General features: G+C 40.8%; 1 protein-coding gene across 1 annotated transcript in view; it reads right to left on the reverse strand.

The window, feature by feature from the left end:
• Positions 1 to 3,065: 3,065 nt before the first annotated feature.
• The window catches only part of LOC115461474 (toll-like receptor 1), a 48,440-nt gene continuing 35,597 nt past the window's right edge, over positions 3,066 to 15,908 (reverse strand). The window contains exon 3 of the mRNA XM_030191296.1: positions 3,066 to 5,670. Within this exon, the coding sequence (XP_030047156.1) occupies positions 3,172 to 5,577 (2,406 nt within the window). The 5' untranslated portion in view covers positions 5,578 to 5,670 and the 3' untranslated portion in view covers positions 3,066 to 3,171. The remainder of the gene's footprint in view (positions 5,671 to 15,908) is intronic.

A 15,908-nucleotide genomic window follows, 5' to 3' on the forward strand; every position in this document is an offset into this window, starting at 1 on the left:
GTCTGACTGAGTAGTTTACACATACATACAATTTAGGAAAACATTAAGAATTCTATTAGGATAGGAAAGGTGATAGTGACAAAGCTATAAGACAGCAATGCAAGAGTGCCATCCAGGACCCCCCCCCCCCCCCCCCCACACACACACACATAACACCAGCAACTCCACCCTTACCAAAGAGGGAGAGAGTGCTCAGGAAAACGCATCCTCAAATAGTAGGGTCTTTAGCCCCTTTTAGTCTTGTAGATCTGTATTGGAGGTCTCCTGGATGTTCCTCAAAGCTGATTAAGCATGATTATTCCCTTCCCAACTTGCCCAGCTAGGCATCACAAAGGCAGCTCTCTCTGAATTTTAACTAAGACTGGCTTCTAGGTGTCATCAAGGTAGGGATGCTTCAGAGATAGCATTCATGCTCATGGGAGAGAAAGGAGGCTCAGTCACATTGGATGACACCTAGAAGCCAGTCTTGGTTGAAATTCAGAGAGAGCTGCCTTTGTGAGCAGAAACCTGGCTGAAATATCAGAGCTAGGTCTCCCACACAGAGCTGCACAGAACTACCACCAGCTTGGGGATCACTTATTCAGTACAATTTAGAAAGCTCAGCATTTCTTAGTCACTACTACCAGCCTAGGGATCACCTGTTTTGTAGAATTTAGAAAGCTCAGCATTTCCCAGTCTGCACTACCATGGGTTTTAAAGAACTTGAGCATGTAAACCGTTTTGCATGCTCAAGTATGTGTATACATGTAGAGACACAGACATCATAAGCACATATGTATGCAATATTCCCCTCATTCTGTAATTTGGCACTTAAATTTTTAGAATACTAGCACTTACACGGGTAAGCATACACATGCGTATAAATGCTCGGTGTTATTCTATAAATGATGCATGCAACCTAGCGCATAAATGCAAGGGGGTATTCACAGGGGAGGAGCATGGTAGGGGTGTGAGTATGACCATCACTTATATGCATAACTCACAGAATGCTGTAAATTGTGTGCCAAAGTGACACATTTAGGTGCATGCGTTTATGCCCGCTATTGGCATGGTGTAAGTTTGCATATCTAAATGTAGGCATGTTGATGCCAATTTACGCTAGTATTCAATAACAGAATCCTGGTACCAAGATACCATTGTAGAATTAGTGCTCAGAGTGCTGCATCTAGGCATCTAAATTGTGGCACTAGTCATAGAACTGCCCCCACACATAGGCATTCCCAAAGGCACAGAATAAGTGGAGTGGGGGTAAATCTGGCACTTATACATAGGTGGATATGCACCAAGTTCTAAGTGCAGTTTTTTTCCATGCTGATTTTTAGGCACCATTTATAGAATCTAGTCCTGTGTGCTCATGTCTGTTCCCTTCACATGTGTTTTGCATAGCAAGCTTCATCTCTCTATATAATAATTGGTCAATTTGTGTCCCTGGATGGCTGGCTGGGTTCGTAACCACATGCAAATGAGCTACTACGTAACTGGTTCACCTCCAGCCTTCCCTTCCCTCTCAGTGTCCCGCCCTTGCGGAATTAATTACGTCAGAGGAGGGCGGGGCACTGAGAGGGAAGGAAAGGGAAGGCTGGACGCGAACCGAGCTGAGCCTGCCGCTTTCACTGGCACTGCTGCGACTTCAGGTAAAATAAAACTTTTAAAGGAAGTGTGGCAGGAAGGAAAGGAGGGCTGTTGTGGGAGAAGAGGACGGGCAGGTGAGGGCTGGGGTTAGACTGGAACTCGGGTGCTTAAAAGGGGGGCAGGTGAGGGCTGGGGCGAGTCACTGGACATGGATGGATTGGAGGGGAGGGCAGAGGAGAATCGCTGGACATGGATTGGAGGGGAGGGAAGGGGAGAATCACTGGTCGGAGGGGAGAGACGAGAAATCGCTTAGATGATAGCCTTCCTAGGGCCCATTTCATTTTTGGAGAAACAGGCTTTTTTTGCTTGTCTATGTATAGGTTGTATTATGTTATTTTATTAATTTATACAGTAGAATTCTAAGCAATAAAATATATTGATTTTGCATTTCCTGAAGTCGCCGCTTCTGTGTGACATCTGCCTTTCACAAAATGGTCATTTACATAGGAAAACCTTGTGATCATAAACATACATGAATAACATTGTAGCATAGCAAATAACAGTAGATAAACCAATATGTCCAGTTATTCTAAACTCTGTTGTGAAGGATATAGCCCCACAGCTGGCTGCAAATGTTTACCCACTTATGATAAAATCAGGTTCTTCAGTATATTCTGCTTATTACTAGTCACAATTATTATTTTTTTAAATTTATTTTGCAGATAGATCATGCTCTTACAGGTTATGTCACCTATTATAGCTCCAAGATTGATTTTCAATTAAATCTTTCCTCATCAAGTGCCAAGTCTTACAGATTAATGACCTAAGGTTGGCAAACCTTACTAGTTCATGAAATATTATTGATGTTTATGTAATATTAGAAAAAATAATATATACATAGATCTTAGTATCTTGCTAGGTCTTGGTTTCACAGTAGTAAGGCACACGGAAGTTTTGCATTACAGAATCTCGAGCACATACTGATTAGGATTACCATCCTATCCTATTACCACTTAATGCATCAAGAAGAATGGAAACAGAGGAACCAGCTTAATGACAGAGCAAGAGTATTACGTCAGACAAGAGACATTTTAAACTTCTGAGCTCAGTGCCTATTGTTCTGACGAGAGGCAGGGCTTGCAGACCAAAGGAAGGAAGTAAAGTCAGACATCACTGAACACACAATAACGTACAGTTAACACAAAAGCACATGTGTTCCAGACTTCAGAAGGAACGCTAGTCCGTGCCCCTTGTTTAGACCTGTCACTTCCATGTCATCCTTCTGTACAGCAGTAGATGGGAACGAGGGGGGTGGGGGTGGAATTGCCTAGCCAGCCATTATTGACCAGCCATGGCATCTCAGCTTTAGATCATCTCTGGAAATCATGTTTGCTAGAAAGCTGGATCAGATTCCAATTAACAGGAAGCCTAGAAGTCAAAAAGAAGTTAACCAACTAATCCTAGAAACTGATGTTTGATTTACAAAATTCTGCTTGCAGGAAGAAGGGTTTTCTTTATTCAGAAAGAAGCTGAAGGGTCCAGACACCCTCATCACAGAACACAGTCCCATAAATATACACCGCTGTGTTTTCTAACAGTTCAGATAATGCATATTTCCTCAGGCGGAAAGAGGTTGATATTTATTGCAGCCCGCAGGTTAGCCCAGAAGAGTCCATGTTTACTCTTCTCCTTTGGCCACTCTAAGTACGTTCTCTTTGCCATAAGAGCTTTCAGCTTATAATATTTAGAAGGAATGAGGTACTGTGGGATGGGTTCTAGTAAAATGAGGATCAAGCTATCAGAGTTTTCAGTGAATAGTCTGTGATGGGCAAAGTAAAGTTCATAATGGCACCACTCACTCTGGATGAAATTGGGAGACAAAACAAAGATGGATTTGTAGCTTTTCTCAATGCAGTTAATGATATTTTCAATGATGCTTCTTCCTGGAACAAAGTTCCTCTCATGCTGACAGATATGTATAGACCCATCTCCTTTTTCTAAGTTGGGTATTAGATCATTTTTTACCCAAGATGCATCATGCTGGCTATAGGAGATGAAAGCATGATAGACCAAGTTCTTATGCAGTGCTGGAGGATTTCTGTTTGTCGCATTAATCCTATTTTTTGTTTTTGTCCATTGCCACATCATTTTCAAATACCATGGTAAATCCAAATATTTACATAAACCAAAAACACTGATTACAACTGCTACAATTATAATGAAAATTACAACAAGCAAGATACTAGTGTTACACGATATCTCAGTCAAATGGAAATCCTTGAGCTGGGTTCCCTTAACACTTTCCGGATATTGACATCTGTAAGATTCTGGCCAACCAGTTATATCACCAGCTGACTGTTTTTCCTGACTAATGAAGTCTCTAATATCACAATCGCACTGAAATGGATTGTTTCCTGCATTAATTGCCCTAACATTCTTACACTTTTGGAGGAAATCAGAAGATGGGGACTGAATTGTGTTCATTTCTACACCCAGAACTGCAAGGCTAGGAAAATAACTACAGTCAGGAAGATTAGTTAGCCTATTAGATGCAAGGTTGAGTTCTTTTAAAACTTTTAATTTGGTTATTCCAGCAGGGAGGGTTAATATCTGGTTATTGTGCAGATCAAGAGTTTCAACATTCACAGGTAAACATTTAAAAACAGACTCATCCACTTCAGCAGAGGATAGGTTCAGTGTGACAATACTTTCAGACCAGTAGCAGCCATCTCCATCTTCATACTGTATAGGATTCTGACTAACATCCAAATTTCTCAAAGACTTCATCTGAGCAGTCATGGCACCTACTTTAGAAAGTTTGTCTAGTTTATTCTGCTGTAACACAAAGGTTTCCAGTGATAACAAGGTGCCACATCCTTGAAAAATGTCATCTGTTAGCTCATTACTTGAAAAATCTAAATAGGTAAAGCTGCTGTTTTTGGAAGGGCAAAGCATAAACACAATGTTTGCATCATTAATTGTCATTCTCGGTATCATCATTTCAGAAAATAAAGAATACACATCATTTTGGTCAAACTCAAAAATCTCTATATGCACATGTTTTACTGTAAACGCTTTCATTAATGTATTTGAGTAATCAAATTGGGCTTTTTGAATAAAAGACCAGAGGAAGAGTTCAGACACAATAAAATACTCAACTGAGGAATGCCAAACAGCCTGAATTACAGCAACAAGGTCATTCCAACTCAACAACACGTTGTCGAGAATTAGAGTGCTCACGATCGAATGCTTGTCAACAACACCTGAGAAGGATCTCCAAAACATTGGATCATTTAGTAAAAATAAAATATTTGATAGACCTAATGTTTTTGACGTTTTGAATGCATCATACATAACTACACGGGGGTCTGTATACATAATCGTATAGTAATGTTCTCTATGTCTCATTGGTAAAACAATGTGGAGCTTTTCTGTATTTAACATTTGCAGACTGCCTGGTTCATACGACGAAAGATTCTCTACAGTCAGGACAACAGTGTGTAGCTGCAAAGTCCCCATTTCCTTCAAAGCAAATTTCGTTATCTCTTCAGCACTCAGACCCAAAAACTGCAGCTGCAACATATTGCCAAATTCTTTGCACATAGACAAATTTCTGAAAGAATTGAATGAGAGATCCAAATGTCCAAGACCTTCAGGAAAAGTGCCAGCAATATTCCATAAGTGATTTCTGGATAAATCCAAATATTCTAAATCCTTATTGAATTTAAGAACTTCTGTGTCAAGCTCACTGATGTTATTGTGAGAGATGTTTAAAACTTTTAGTTTGGATAAAGGACTAAAGTCAGATGTCAGCAGAACAGATATCTCATTGTAAGATAAATCCAACACAGTTGTCAGTGAGGGAAGAGATTTTGGTACATTGAGCAGATTTTTGTGCGAGTAGTTTGCTGTAAGTTCATTTGCTGCAAACAGCTGGTTATTGCTACAAAGTGCAAAGCTGAGAGCATAGCACAAAATGAAGATATATATAACAGGACCTCCCATTATCTCTGCATACAATAGATACAGACTCTGTGAAGAGGTCAGTGGTTGTTTTCCAGTATCTCTTGGTTAATGTCAGTTCCTTCCAATTCTGACCTAGAAAAACAAATACATACATTTATTTATTTTCCAGATTTATATCCCGCTCAATCTAAAAGGCTTGGCGGGTTACAGTAAAAAATATATATATAATTAACATGCACAATAAACACAATCACAAACAAAATAAATTAAAATAATTTATAACAAGTCAGTAAAAATAAACAAGAACCTTCTGCAATCAAAATCATCCTCTAAACTGGGCATCATTTCATCATACCATATGACTGTCACAAGAAGATTGTTTTAAGTTCTTTCTTAAATGAATTCAAGACTGTCATTTTATGACTATATAAGGGTAAATTGTTCCACAGCTTAGGACCTATCACTTTAAACATAAATATTCTATAAACTTACAGACAAATTGTATGAAAAGAAGGAACTTGCAGCAACATATTATCAGCTGAGCGTAAAGCTCTAGCTGGTTGATAAATCCTCAAATTAGCAGCAATTATGGGAGAAATGACATTATTCAATGCCTTAAAAACTAAGCACAAAACTTTTAATGTTATTCTTTGTTCAACTGGCAACCAATGAAAGGATTTTAAGATAGAGTTAATATGAACATACCGTGAAGTTCCAGTCAAAACCCTGGTTGTAGCATTCTGTGCAGTTTGTAAAACTTTGAGATAATTTTTAGGCAACCCTATCAATAGACTATTGCAGGAATCAAAACAGGGAAAAATGACACTGAACAATAAACCAAAAATTAGAGGGATATAAAAAAAATCACATGCTTCAATTATTATTTTCTTCCACGCAACTAATAATCACTGGAACTGTTAATATCATTTATTGTTCCATCGATTAACAATTCTTTAGGCACTGAAGAAAAGCTAGTAATAGTCTGTATCCAGTCTGCTAAATGCCTACAGTAGTAACTTGTGATTCCTCCATGATCTGCTGTGATGAAAATTCTGTGTGAATGTGTTTATATTATGGGTTTCTTTCACACAGTTCCCGTACTTAATGTTCTCTTACCACCCACACAGGGGGTTTGCCAAAATTACCTTGTAAATGGCCCCAGCTAACATCTAATGAATCACTAAGGGGGTCTTTTACTAAGGCACGCTCACGTTTTTAGCGTGCGCTAAAATTGGGCACACGCTAAATGTTAGAGATGCCCACAGGAATGCATTGGCGTCTCTAACGTTTAGTGTGCGCTAAAAACGTGAGCGTGCACTAAAATTGGGCACACACTAAATGTTAGAGATGCCCATAGGAATGCACTGGTGTCTCTAACGTTTAGCCTGCGCTAAAAATGTGAGCGTGCCTTAGTAAAAGACCCCCTAAGAGCTGAGAAAGCAATGTAATGAATGCTATATTTCTTCATCTTTCTCTAAATCATATTTCAAGTAAAAAAATATATATATTTCACTGAATTTTAAGAGAGGCTGAAAAGTGGGTGTAAAGAAGAGGAGCTGGGATTTATTGGGAACTAGGAACCTATCTGGATGGATAAAAGACTTTTTAATAACAGAAACCAAAAGCAAAAGGCCATTACTAGACCTGGTACTTAGAAATGGGGAACATGAAGGAATGGAATGGAATGGCTTCCTTAGGGGAAAGTCTTGATAGCGTAGGGTTCTTCAGCTTGGAGAAGTGATGACTAGGAGGGGAAATGAATCATGTTTACAGAGTCATGAGTTGTTTGGGCAAAAAGAAAAATCATTTTGAACTGCGCTTTATCCCACTTGATGGCAACTCTACCCCTGAGCCACAATGTGGCGCCCTTGTTGAGAGGTCGAGCTGCACAGAAAGGACTTCTCTGTATCATCAACCCTAGCCCTCCACTCCTGCCTCTGAGAATGAGTAGTATACCATAGGTGTTCCCAGCAGTTTGATGACGGAGGGCAAGGGAGGACTGATAGTGATCTGGGCTCCCGGGCAATGGGTCATGGCCCCACTCCCCCCCCCCCCCCCCCCAGCTAAAAGGTGGCATTTTGGCATATATGTGTGGTTGCATCAGGCATATTTTTAAGTAATGCAAAACCCTACGAATGTCATCAGGACCTATAGAGCAAATCTACCATACCGTAATAGCACTAACTTCCACAAGTCACACAACAAAGACCTACCTAGGAAAAGACAGCACCACAAACTGCAGTGGGCAGTAGAACATCAATAAACCTATTGGAAACTAACTAAGCTTGATTAGTACAGATCAATCCTATACAGACATTCAATGCTAACAGAATACCCGGTCTCTTTCACAAACAGAGAAGACAGGTAGACCCTCACCAAGTATAGAATAAATAACTACAAACCAAAAACAGAAATATGTAGACAAAAATTAAACTGAACCCCCAAGAAGCCAGACTCTACATACAATGCAAAACCAGAGAAACAGTGATACATGTCCCCTTGTACTGTGCAAAATACAGAGACAACAGATGTAAATTTCAAAAACTGATATATTCCAATATTATATTACTAATTAGCAATTTTTAAAAATGTAAAATAAGGTGATACATTATATTGGTCTAACTTAAAACATTTTTGATTAGCCTTCAGAGGCCAAAACTTCTTTCCTCAGATAAGGGTAGTATACGGCTGTTAAGGTATACCACCTTGACCTGAGGAAGGAGGTTTTGGTCCCTAAAAGCTAGTCAAAATATATTGTTGGTCCAATAAGTTGTATCATCTTATTTTCCATTTGTTGTTTTATTTTTATTTATTATCTTTTAGAGTGGACTAATATGTTTACCACATTACTTCATCCTAAATAAAAAAAAATAAAATTATTTTTTCTACCTTTGTTGTCTGGGCATTTAATTTTTCTAATAGCATTGGTCTCAGTCTCTGGTTTCTGCTTTCCTCTGTCTTCTCTTAACTCTCTCAAAAGGGTTTCCTGTCTGTTTGTCATTTTCCTTTTACCTCCTGTCTTATTCACTTCCTCCAATGCATTCATCTCCCATACTGATCCTTTTCTTTCAGTTTTCTTCCAATTATTTTTCTGGCTCTCTGACCAGATTTTATTCATTTTTACTATCTAATTTCCCTCTACAGCTTTCCATCTCTTTCACTAATGCCAGCCAAACCAACCTATCTCCAGCCCTGCCCCCAAGCTCTCCAATTGCTGATACTATGCTGAGCAAAATATTGATGGAGCCATAGTCCCTCTGGCCCACTCTATTCTGCTACTGTTATGGTATAAGCCAATTGTCAGAATTATTTTATCAATATAAAAAGACAGCTTTTAAAAGATGTACCTTCTTTCCCCTTTTCCTTGGGAATTTCTGGTAGTAGGACTAGTTAATTACAAAGACATTTAAGAGACCAAAAGGGTACTGTGCTTCAAAGAGAAATAAAACTCTCTCTGCCCTCCCACCTAAAAAGACTGAACAAAAGCTTGATCACCTGGACGCTCATCAGGACATCTCTGAAAACCAAAGACCCAAGAGACAGAAAGTCTGGAGAAGCCATTGAAGACAAAGAACTCAGAGGAAAAGCATAAACAGGACATTTGCTTGTCAAAGGTATACCTGCCCCTCCCATCAGCTTTCAGACATCTGCAGAAAGAAGGACTTATAATGTGGTCATGTGAACAGACTACATTAACCATAATGCCTTGCAAAATATCCAGGACATGCACACACCATGTTTCTCTGCTAACATTATAAAAGGCCTGGAAACAGCCCAGCTCGCTCTCTTGGAACCTGCCTCCTCTTGGGACCTGCTGCTCTCTTTGGGGTCTCCTGATGCCTTGCTCCTGAACATGTGCTCATCAATCAGCTGGACCACAGCATGCTTGTAACAAGGACTTGTAAGTTAACCTACCTGCTACTTTGTTCTATTTTATGCACAAATTCTCTGTTCTAAGATCCTTTTAAAAACCTACCTTTCGTGTGCAATTGTATATTAAATCAACCTTTTTGAAGCTAAAAATACGGTCTCTTTGTGTTCTGAGTATATGGTATCTTTTATATATACTTAATTTATTTAATTTATTGCAATTATCACCTTTGGTGATTGGTGGAGAAATTAATATCCTAAAACTTATAAATACAGCACCTGCTCTTAAATTATAAACAGTAGCGAGTGCTCTAGAGCTCTTTCCACCAAGATAAATCATTTCTTGTAACACTACTATCCATCCAGAATCTCCTCCCCCTTTTATCCAGCATACCACTCCTTCAATCCAGAATCTCCCCTCTTTCTTTCTTTCTCTTTCCATCCAGCATCTCCCCTCTCTACCCCCCTCCAATCCAGAATCCCTAATTTTTCTCATTCCCTTACATCCAGCATCTCTTCTTTCTTCTTCCCTATATACTCCCCTAGCCCCTGTCATCTTCTTCTGCTTTCCATCTACCTACCTCAGCTGCTGATCCTACCTGGGATCGGGAACAGCAATGAAAAGAAACACGCCCTGAGCCATGCTCTCTATGCACTCCCTGGCTGCTCTTCCAGTTCCATTCCTCTGAAACAGGAAGTGATGTCATCAGGCAGAACCAGCATCGCTGGCAGGGTCGCACATAGAGAAGTGCTTTTTTTCTTTTCATTGCCACTGCTGCTGCTGTCACATGGGGCAGAGGTGGTGACCCCCTACTATTCTGGACCATTGGGCACTGCCCAGTTGCCTGAATGGTCATTCTGACTGAGGGTGATGCTGAGGTTCCTGGAGACTACATTCAACTGCCCAGTTGCCCAAATGGTCATTCTGCCCCAGACTGAGGGTTCCTGGAGACCACATTCAACTTGCCGGATGCATATTGGAAAGTTCCATCTGCAGAATTGGAAAGAAGTAGAGAGATCGTTGATGCCTTTCAAAGTGCTCTGCTCAGACAAATGGTGACAGAACCCACAAGGGAAGAAGTGACACTGAATCTGGTGCTCACAAATGGGGGGAAGTGTGTCTAATGTCTGAGTGAAACAGTCTGGTTTGATAGAACAGCTAAAGTGGAGGACAGCCACTCAAAACTCCTGGATTTCAAACAGGCTGACTTTTGTAAAATGGGGGAATACCTGAAAAAAGAGCTGATGGGCCAAGAGGACATACAAGAAGTGGAAAGGCAGTGGTCTAGGCTGAAAGGAACTACAAATATGGCTACTGACCTTTATGTAATGAGAGTAAATAAAAGCAAGAGAAAAAGGAACCCAATATGGTTCTCCAAGCAAGTGGCTGAGAAAATAAAGGCTAAAGAGTTGGCGTTTATGAAACATAGAAAAACTCAAGAACAGGAACACGGAGAGGAATACCGAATGAAACTGAAAGAAACCAAGAGAGAGAGATGTATGGCATAAGTGCAAACGGAAAAGTAAATAGCTAGAAATGTAAGGAGGGGCAATAATTTTTTTCAAGTACATTAGTGAAAGGAGGAAGACTAAAACTGGAATTATGAAACTGAAAAATGCTGTGAACCACTATCTGGATAATGATGAGAAAAAAGCAAATGTGCTAAACAAAAACTGCTGCTCTGTGTTCACAGAAGAAAATTCTGGAGATATGATACAGACATTTAAATACTTGGCCTGCTAGCCAGGTGCCTACTCAAGACTGTTATTAAGCCAGAGAAACTGTTGCATCTGAGGTTCCTGGCCTGTGAGATAACAGGTCCCAGGGCTCAGGTGAATAAAACATTAACTTTCACAATTATACACCTTGTCTGGCCGCGTTATTATTATTTATTTTTATTTATTAGGATTTATTTACCGCCTTTTTGAAGGAATTCACTCAAGGCGGTGTACAGTAAGAATAGATCAAACATGAGCAACAGACAATTACAGCAGTGAAATTATTCAAAAACAATACAAAGTATGGCATGGTATACTAACAATGTCAACACAATATGTAATAGAACATTATAATTGATAGTGAAGGGTAAAGCAAAAATGTGACATATAGAAGGGTAAGAAAGTAGGACGAGTTAGAAAGTAAGGTGATTGATTTAAAGAAAGTTGCACATGAGGTCAGAGAAATGGTTAAATATTATCTCAGCTAGGGTATGAGTGGATAAACATGTCCTGCTGCAGTATATGCAGCCTGAGTCACTCCTTGTGTGTGTGAGTGAAACTAACGAGTTAGTTACTTCTTCCAGTAAAGGCCTGGTTGAAGAGCCAAGCTTTCACCTGCTTCCTGACGTAGAGATAGTCTTGTGTTAAGCGCACTTTCAGGCAGTGCATTCTAGAGTGTGGGGGCTACTCCAGAGAAGGCTTGCTTGCAAGTATCACATCGTGTAATGTCTTTTGGAGAGGGTGTGGTTAGTGAAAGTCCTTGGGAGGACCTTAGTGTCCTTAGCGGTATGTGGAGGATCATCCTATTTTTCAGGTACTCAGGGCCATTTCCTTTCAGGGCCTTGAAGATCAGACATAGAGTTTTAAATTTAGCCCTGTATTGTACTGGTAGCCAATGAAGTTTTTGAAAAAATGGTGTGATATGGTCACATCACTTGCAACTTTCTATGAGTCTTGCTGCTGCTTTCTGTATCAACTGGAGCTGGTGCAGGCCCTTTGTAGTCAGACCATTGTATAGTGCATTGCAGTAATCCAGTTTTGATGTTATTGTTGCATGTACAACTGGGATAAGATTTACCTTCTCGATGTAAGGAGAGAGGCAGCATAGTTGTCACAAACAGTAGAAGCAGCTCTTGAAGGTTGCTTGGATTTGGGGAATCAGTGTAAGTGTTGAATCTAATTGTATTCCAAGGTTCCTGACCTATGATTTGAGGGGGAGTTCATACTTCCCAAAAGGGATTTTGATGTCAGGTATGTATCCACTTGTGTTAGGGACCCTGAGAAGCTTGGTTTTACTTGGGTTCAGGCAAAGTTTATTGTGTTTAGCCCATTCTTGAATTGATGTTAGACAGGTAATCAGTTTATTCAAGGCTGTAGGTAAGCCAGGTTCAATGGGTATAAGTAGCTGCACATCATCCGCATAGATGCAGAACTGAGTGTCTATTGACCGAATCAGCTCAGCTAGTGGTTTGAGGAAGATACTGAACAGAATAGGTGACAGTATCGATCCTTGTGGTACCCCGCAGGTCAGTGGGTTATTCCCCAATAACCCTTCCCGGGGTCTCACACCATGTAAAACGTCTGTCCCACATCCACTTATTATGCTGCATTTGTTTTATTGATTACCAAGCTGCCACCGGGTCTACAACATACACCATATTATATTCCAGCTTAGATGATGCCATTTTGTTTACTAATTGTATCACTGAAAAATCAAAGAAGTTTGTCCATTAGGTTACAAAATTAAAGTTACTTGTAGAGAAAAGAAAAGAGGTAGGGGCACGGCTTTTATATATAAGGACTTTATGGAAGTACGTACCATATAAAGGGGCATCAATTAGATTTAATTGCGTGATCTGATTTTACAGCAGATGAAGATGCAGAGGGCCAGTGGACTGAGGTCCCATGGTCAGACCATTTTCTGTATCAATTTAGTGTATACTGGAAACAACTGAATAATACAATTCCATCTAAGAAAGTATCATTTACATCCAGGGGGGGCTACAGATTGTGCCAAAGTTTGGTCAAGATTTAATGAGAATGTCTTCTTAGAAACTTCAGATTTTGTCAATGATTTGTTATTGAATTGGCCCCTTACTGTCTGCAGGAAGTGACGAGAGAAAGATTTAAAAGTAACACACTGCTATTTTAGAAGACTTATGTTGTAATGAGACATCACAGGTGACACCAGAAAACAAAATGGCTCTTTTCATGGTAGTTAATCCTGTGAGCTGAGGGTTTGCATCAAATGTTGATGACGGAAAATATTTTTCATTTGATTGCACAGGCAAGTTGCAATTGCCTTCCACAACATATCCATTTGGTCTCAGTTGGTGGCAGTTCTTTTTTTAATGTGAAATGTGCATGCAGAAAAAATGGGTTTTAAAATAAAAAGTGCCTAAAACAGGATTTAAAAAGAAAGAACCTCCATCAGTTTAATTATTGAGGGCATCTTATATGTGTACTGTAATCACCCAGCACCACTGAGGCAAAAGTATGACAAGTTCATTTAGGAGCTAAAATCTGTACACATTGGGAGTCTGGTGTAATAAGCTGTGCCATCCTTTGGCACGGTGGTTTTCTCAGGATTTTCTCAAGCTAACATGTAGTAACGTTTGTAGCACGGAAGAATCTGCAGTAAATCTAGTACACTAAACGGTAGGACAGTCAGCATACAAACTGGAAGAGTGATTCATTACTTCCAATATTTGAAAAAAAAAAATGCACAATTTTGGCACAATTTTAGTGCACTTCAGATGACCCAAAAAGCCGCCCAGGAGACCCTGAAAACCCCGCCCCCCAAAAAAGAATTCTTTAGTAACTCAAGTAGCCTCAAAGCCCCCAAATCCACCTTTAAGTTGTGAGGCAGGAACAATGTCCATTTGCTCTTGCCTCCAGTGCCACCATCTTGGAAAATGGTAGCACCTGATCCTTAGCGGCATGTCAAAAAGTATTGCAGGCATTAGCCTGCCAAATAATAGAGTGCTGCCTTATTTGTCAGACTGACCCTTAACAATATGTGTTAGGGGTCAGGCACTGCCATTTTCCAAGATGGCTGCAGAAGAAGGGATGCCATGGTACATTTCTATGGTACTGGGTGTATACCTCTGTATTCAATGGCCTCTCTGTGCTGGATGCCTGGGTCAAAGGTGCCCTAATACTCTAAGGATGCAGGGATCGCCTCATGTTTTGAGAAAGCTGAAACACACACACACACAAAAGACTCCCTTCTACCCTCTTTTTAAGGATTTTTTGTTTGTTTGTTTCAACTTTCTCAAAAATATGAGCCAATCCCGATTCAGTATTGGCTCATTTACTGACAGGCAAGTAGAAAGAAAGGAAGTATTCTGACCAATGCAGAAAGCTGCAGCATGTTACCACGGCGGTATGTACAGGTTTTTCTGTCTGCATACATTTTTTAATGCCCCATTAATTTGCATGCCATCAATTTACTACATTAATCCCCTTGTTCTATAACTTGGCGCATAATGTTAGGCACCAAGTGCACACGTATGTTAGAGAATAATCAGGCCCGCTGAGAGGGGGGGCAGGGGGGCAAAATTCCCCAGGCCCAGGCCTCCAAGGGGGGCCCGGTGCCGGGGTCTCTCTCTCTCTCTCCTGCACCTGACGGGACCTGAGTGATCGCATCCCGACAGGAGCAGACGAGAGAAAACTCCAGCGCTGGGCACCCCTTGGAGGCTGGGGAAGACCCAGAGCTTCCTCCAGCACTGCTCTTCTGCCCATTAATGAGCCACTGCTTTTCCTCTCAGGTGCGCATGCTCGGTTTTCAAACCGAGCATACCCTGAGAGGAAAAGCAGTCGCAAGGGCAGGCAGTCAGTGCTGGAAGAAGACGTCTTCTGCTGGCTGGGCCTGGGATCCCCACCAGTCAAGGTATTTCAGTAGCGGCAGTGAACGGGGGGGGGGGGGCAGCAGCAGCAGCGATCGGGGGGGGCAGAAGTGGCAGTGATGGGGGGCGTCAGCAGCAGTGATTGGAGGGGGGGTGGAAGCAGATGATAATTTAAGGAGGGCAGCAGCGGCCCTGCCCCGGGCCTGGCTCAGTCTCTCGGTGGCCCTGAGAATAATGGCACTTTTTTACATCAGAGGCGCCAATAATTGGCTAGGTGCTATTCTATAACCTACATGCACAACTTGCTTAGCCTGTAATTGTGAGAGGGACACACAGATGGACAGAGTACAGGCAGGCCATGGGCATGTCACCAAGCAATGTTCACAACTTATAAATTACTAGCAGCTGTATGACTTGCATGGTGTTCTTAGGCATGCCAATTTATGCCAGCCATTGATATGTCGTAAGTGAGTGCCCCAAAATTTTGGTGCACCAATGCAGCTTTGTGTTAGTATCCTATAATGCCTTAAGAACCCCATGTAGTAATTATAGAATTGAAACTAAGCATGCCCCATTGTGACTCCTACATCTTGGCATTAAATAATAGAATTACTCCTAAATACTTGTACTTGTAACAAAGTCATATTTTAACTACTTTTTAGTACTGTCACTTAGTTACATAATGATTCTTGCACATACAAGTAAATTAAAATTGCACTAACAAATTTGTCAAGCCCAGCTTTGAATAGCGTGCATAGTTTTTGAACTGTCCACAGCACATGTGTATCTCCCCCTTTTTTCCTCCACCCCATTTGTGGTGTTTACCTTGTTCTTTCATCATGTTCCAAAAGCCGGCAGCAGCAGCAATTCCCATACACTGCCCTGCCACTGGCACCTGCCTCTTCCCTTTACTGCGGCCGCCTCTGACAAAAC

Source organism: Microcaecilia unicolor, chromosome 2 (genome assembly GCF_901765095.1).
Source record: "Microcaecilia unicolor chromosome 2, aMicUni1.1, whole genome shotgun sequence".
NCBI classification, from domain to species: domain Eukaryota; kingdom Metazoa; phylum Chordata; class Amphibia; order Gymnophiona; family Siphonopidae; genus Microcaecilia; species Microcaecilia unicolor.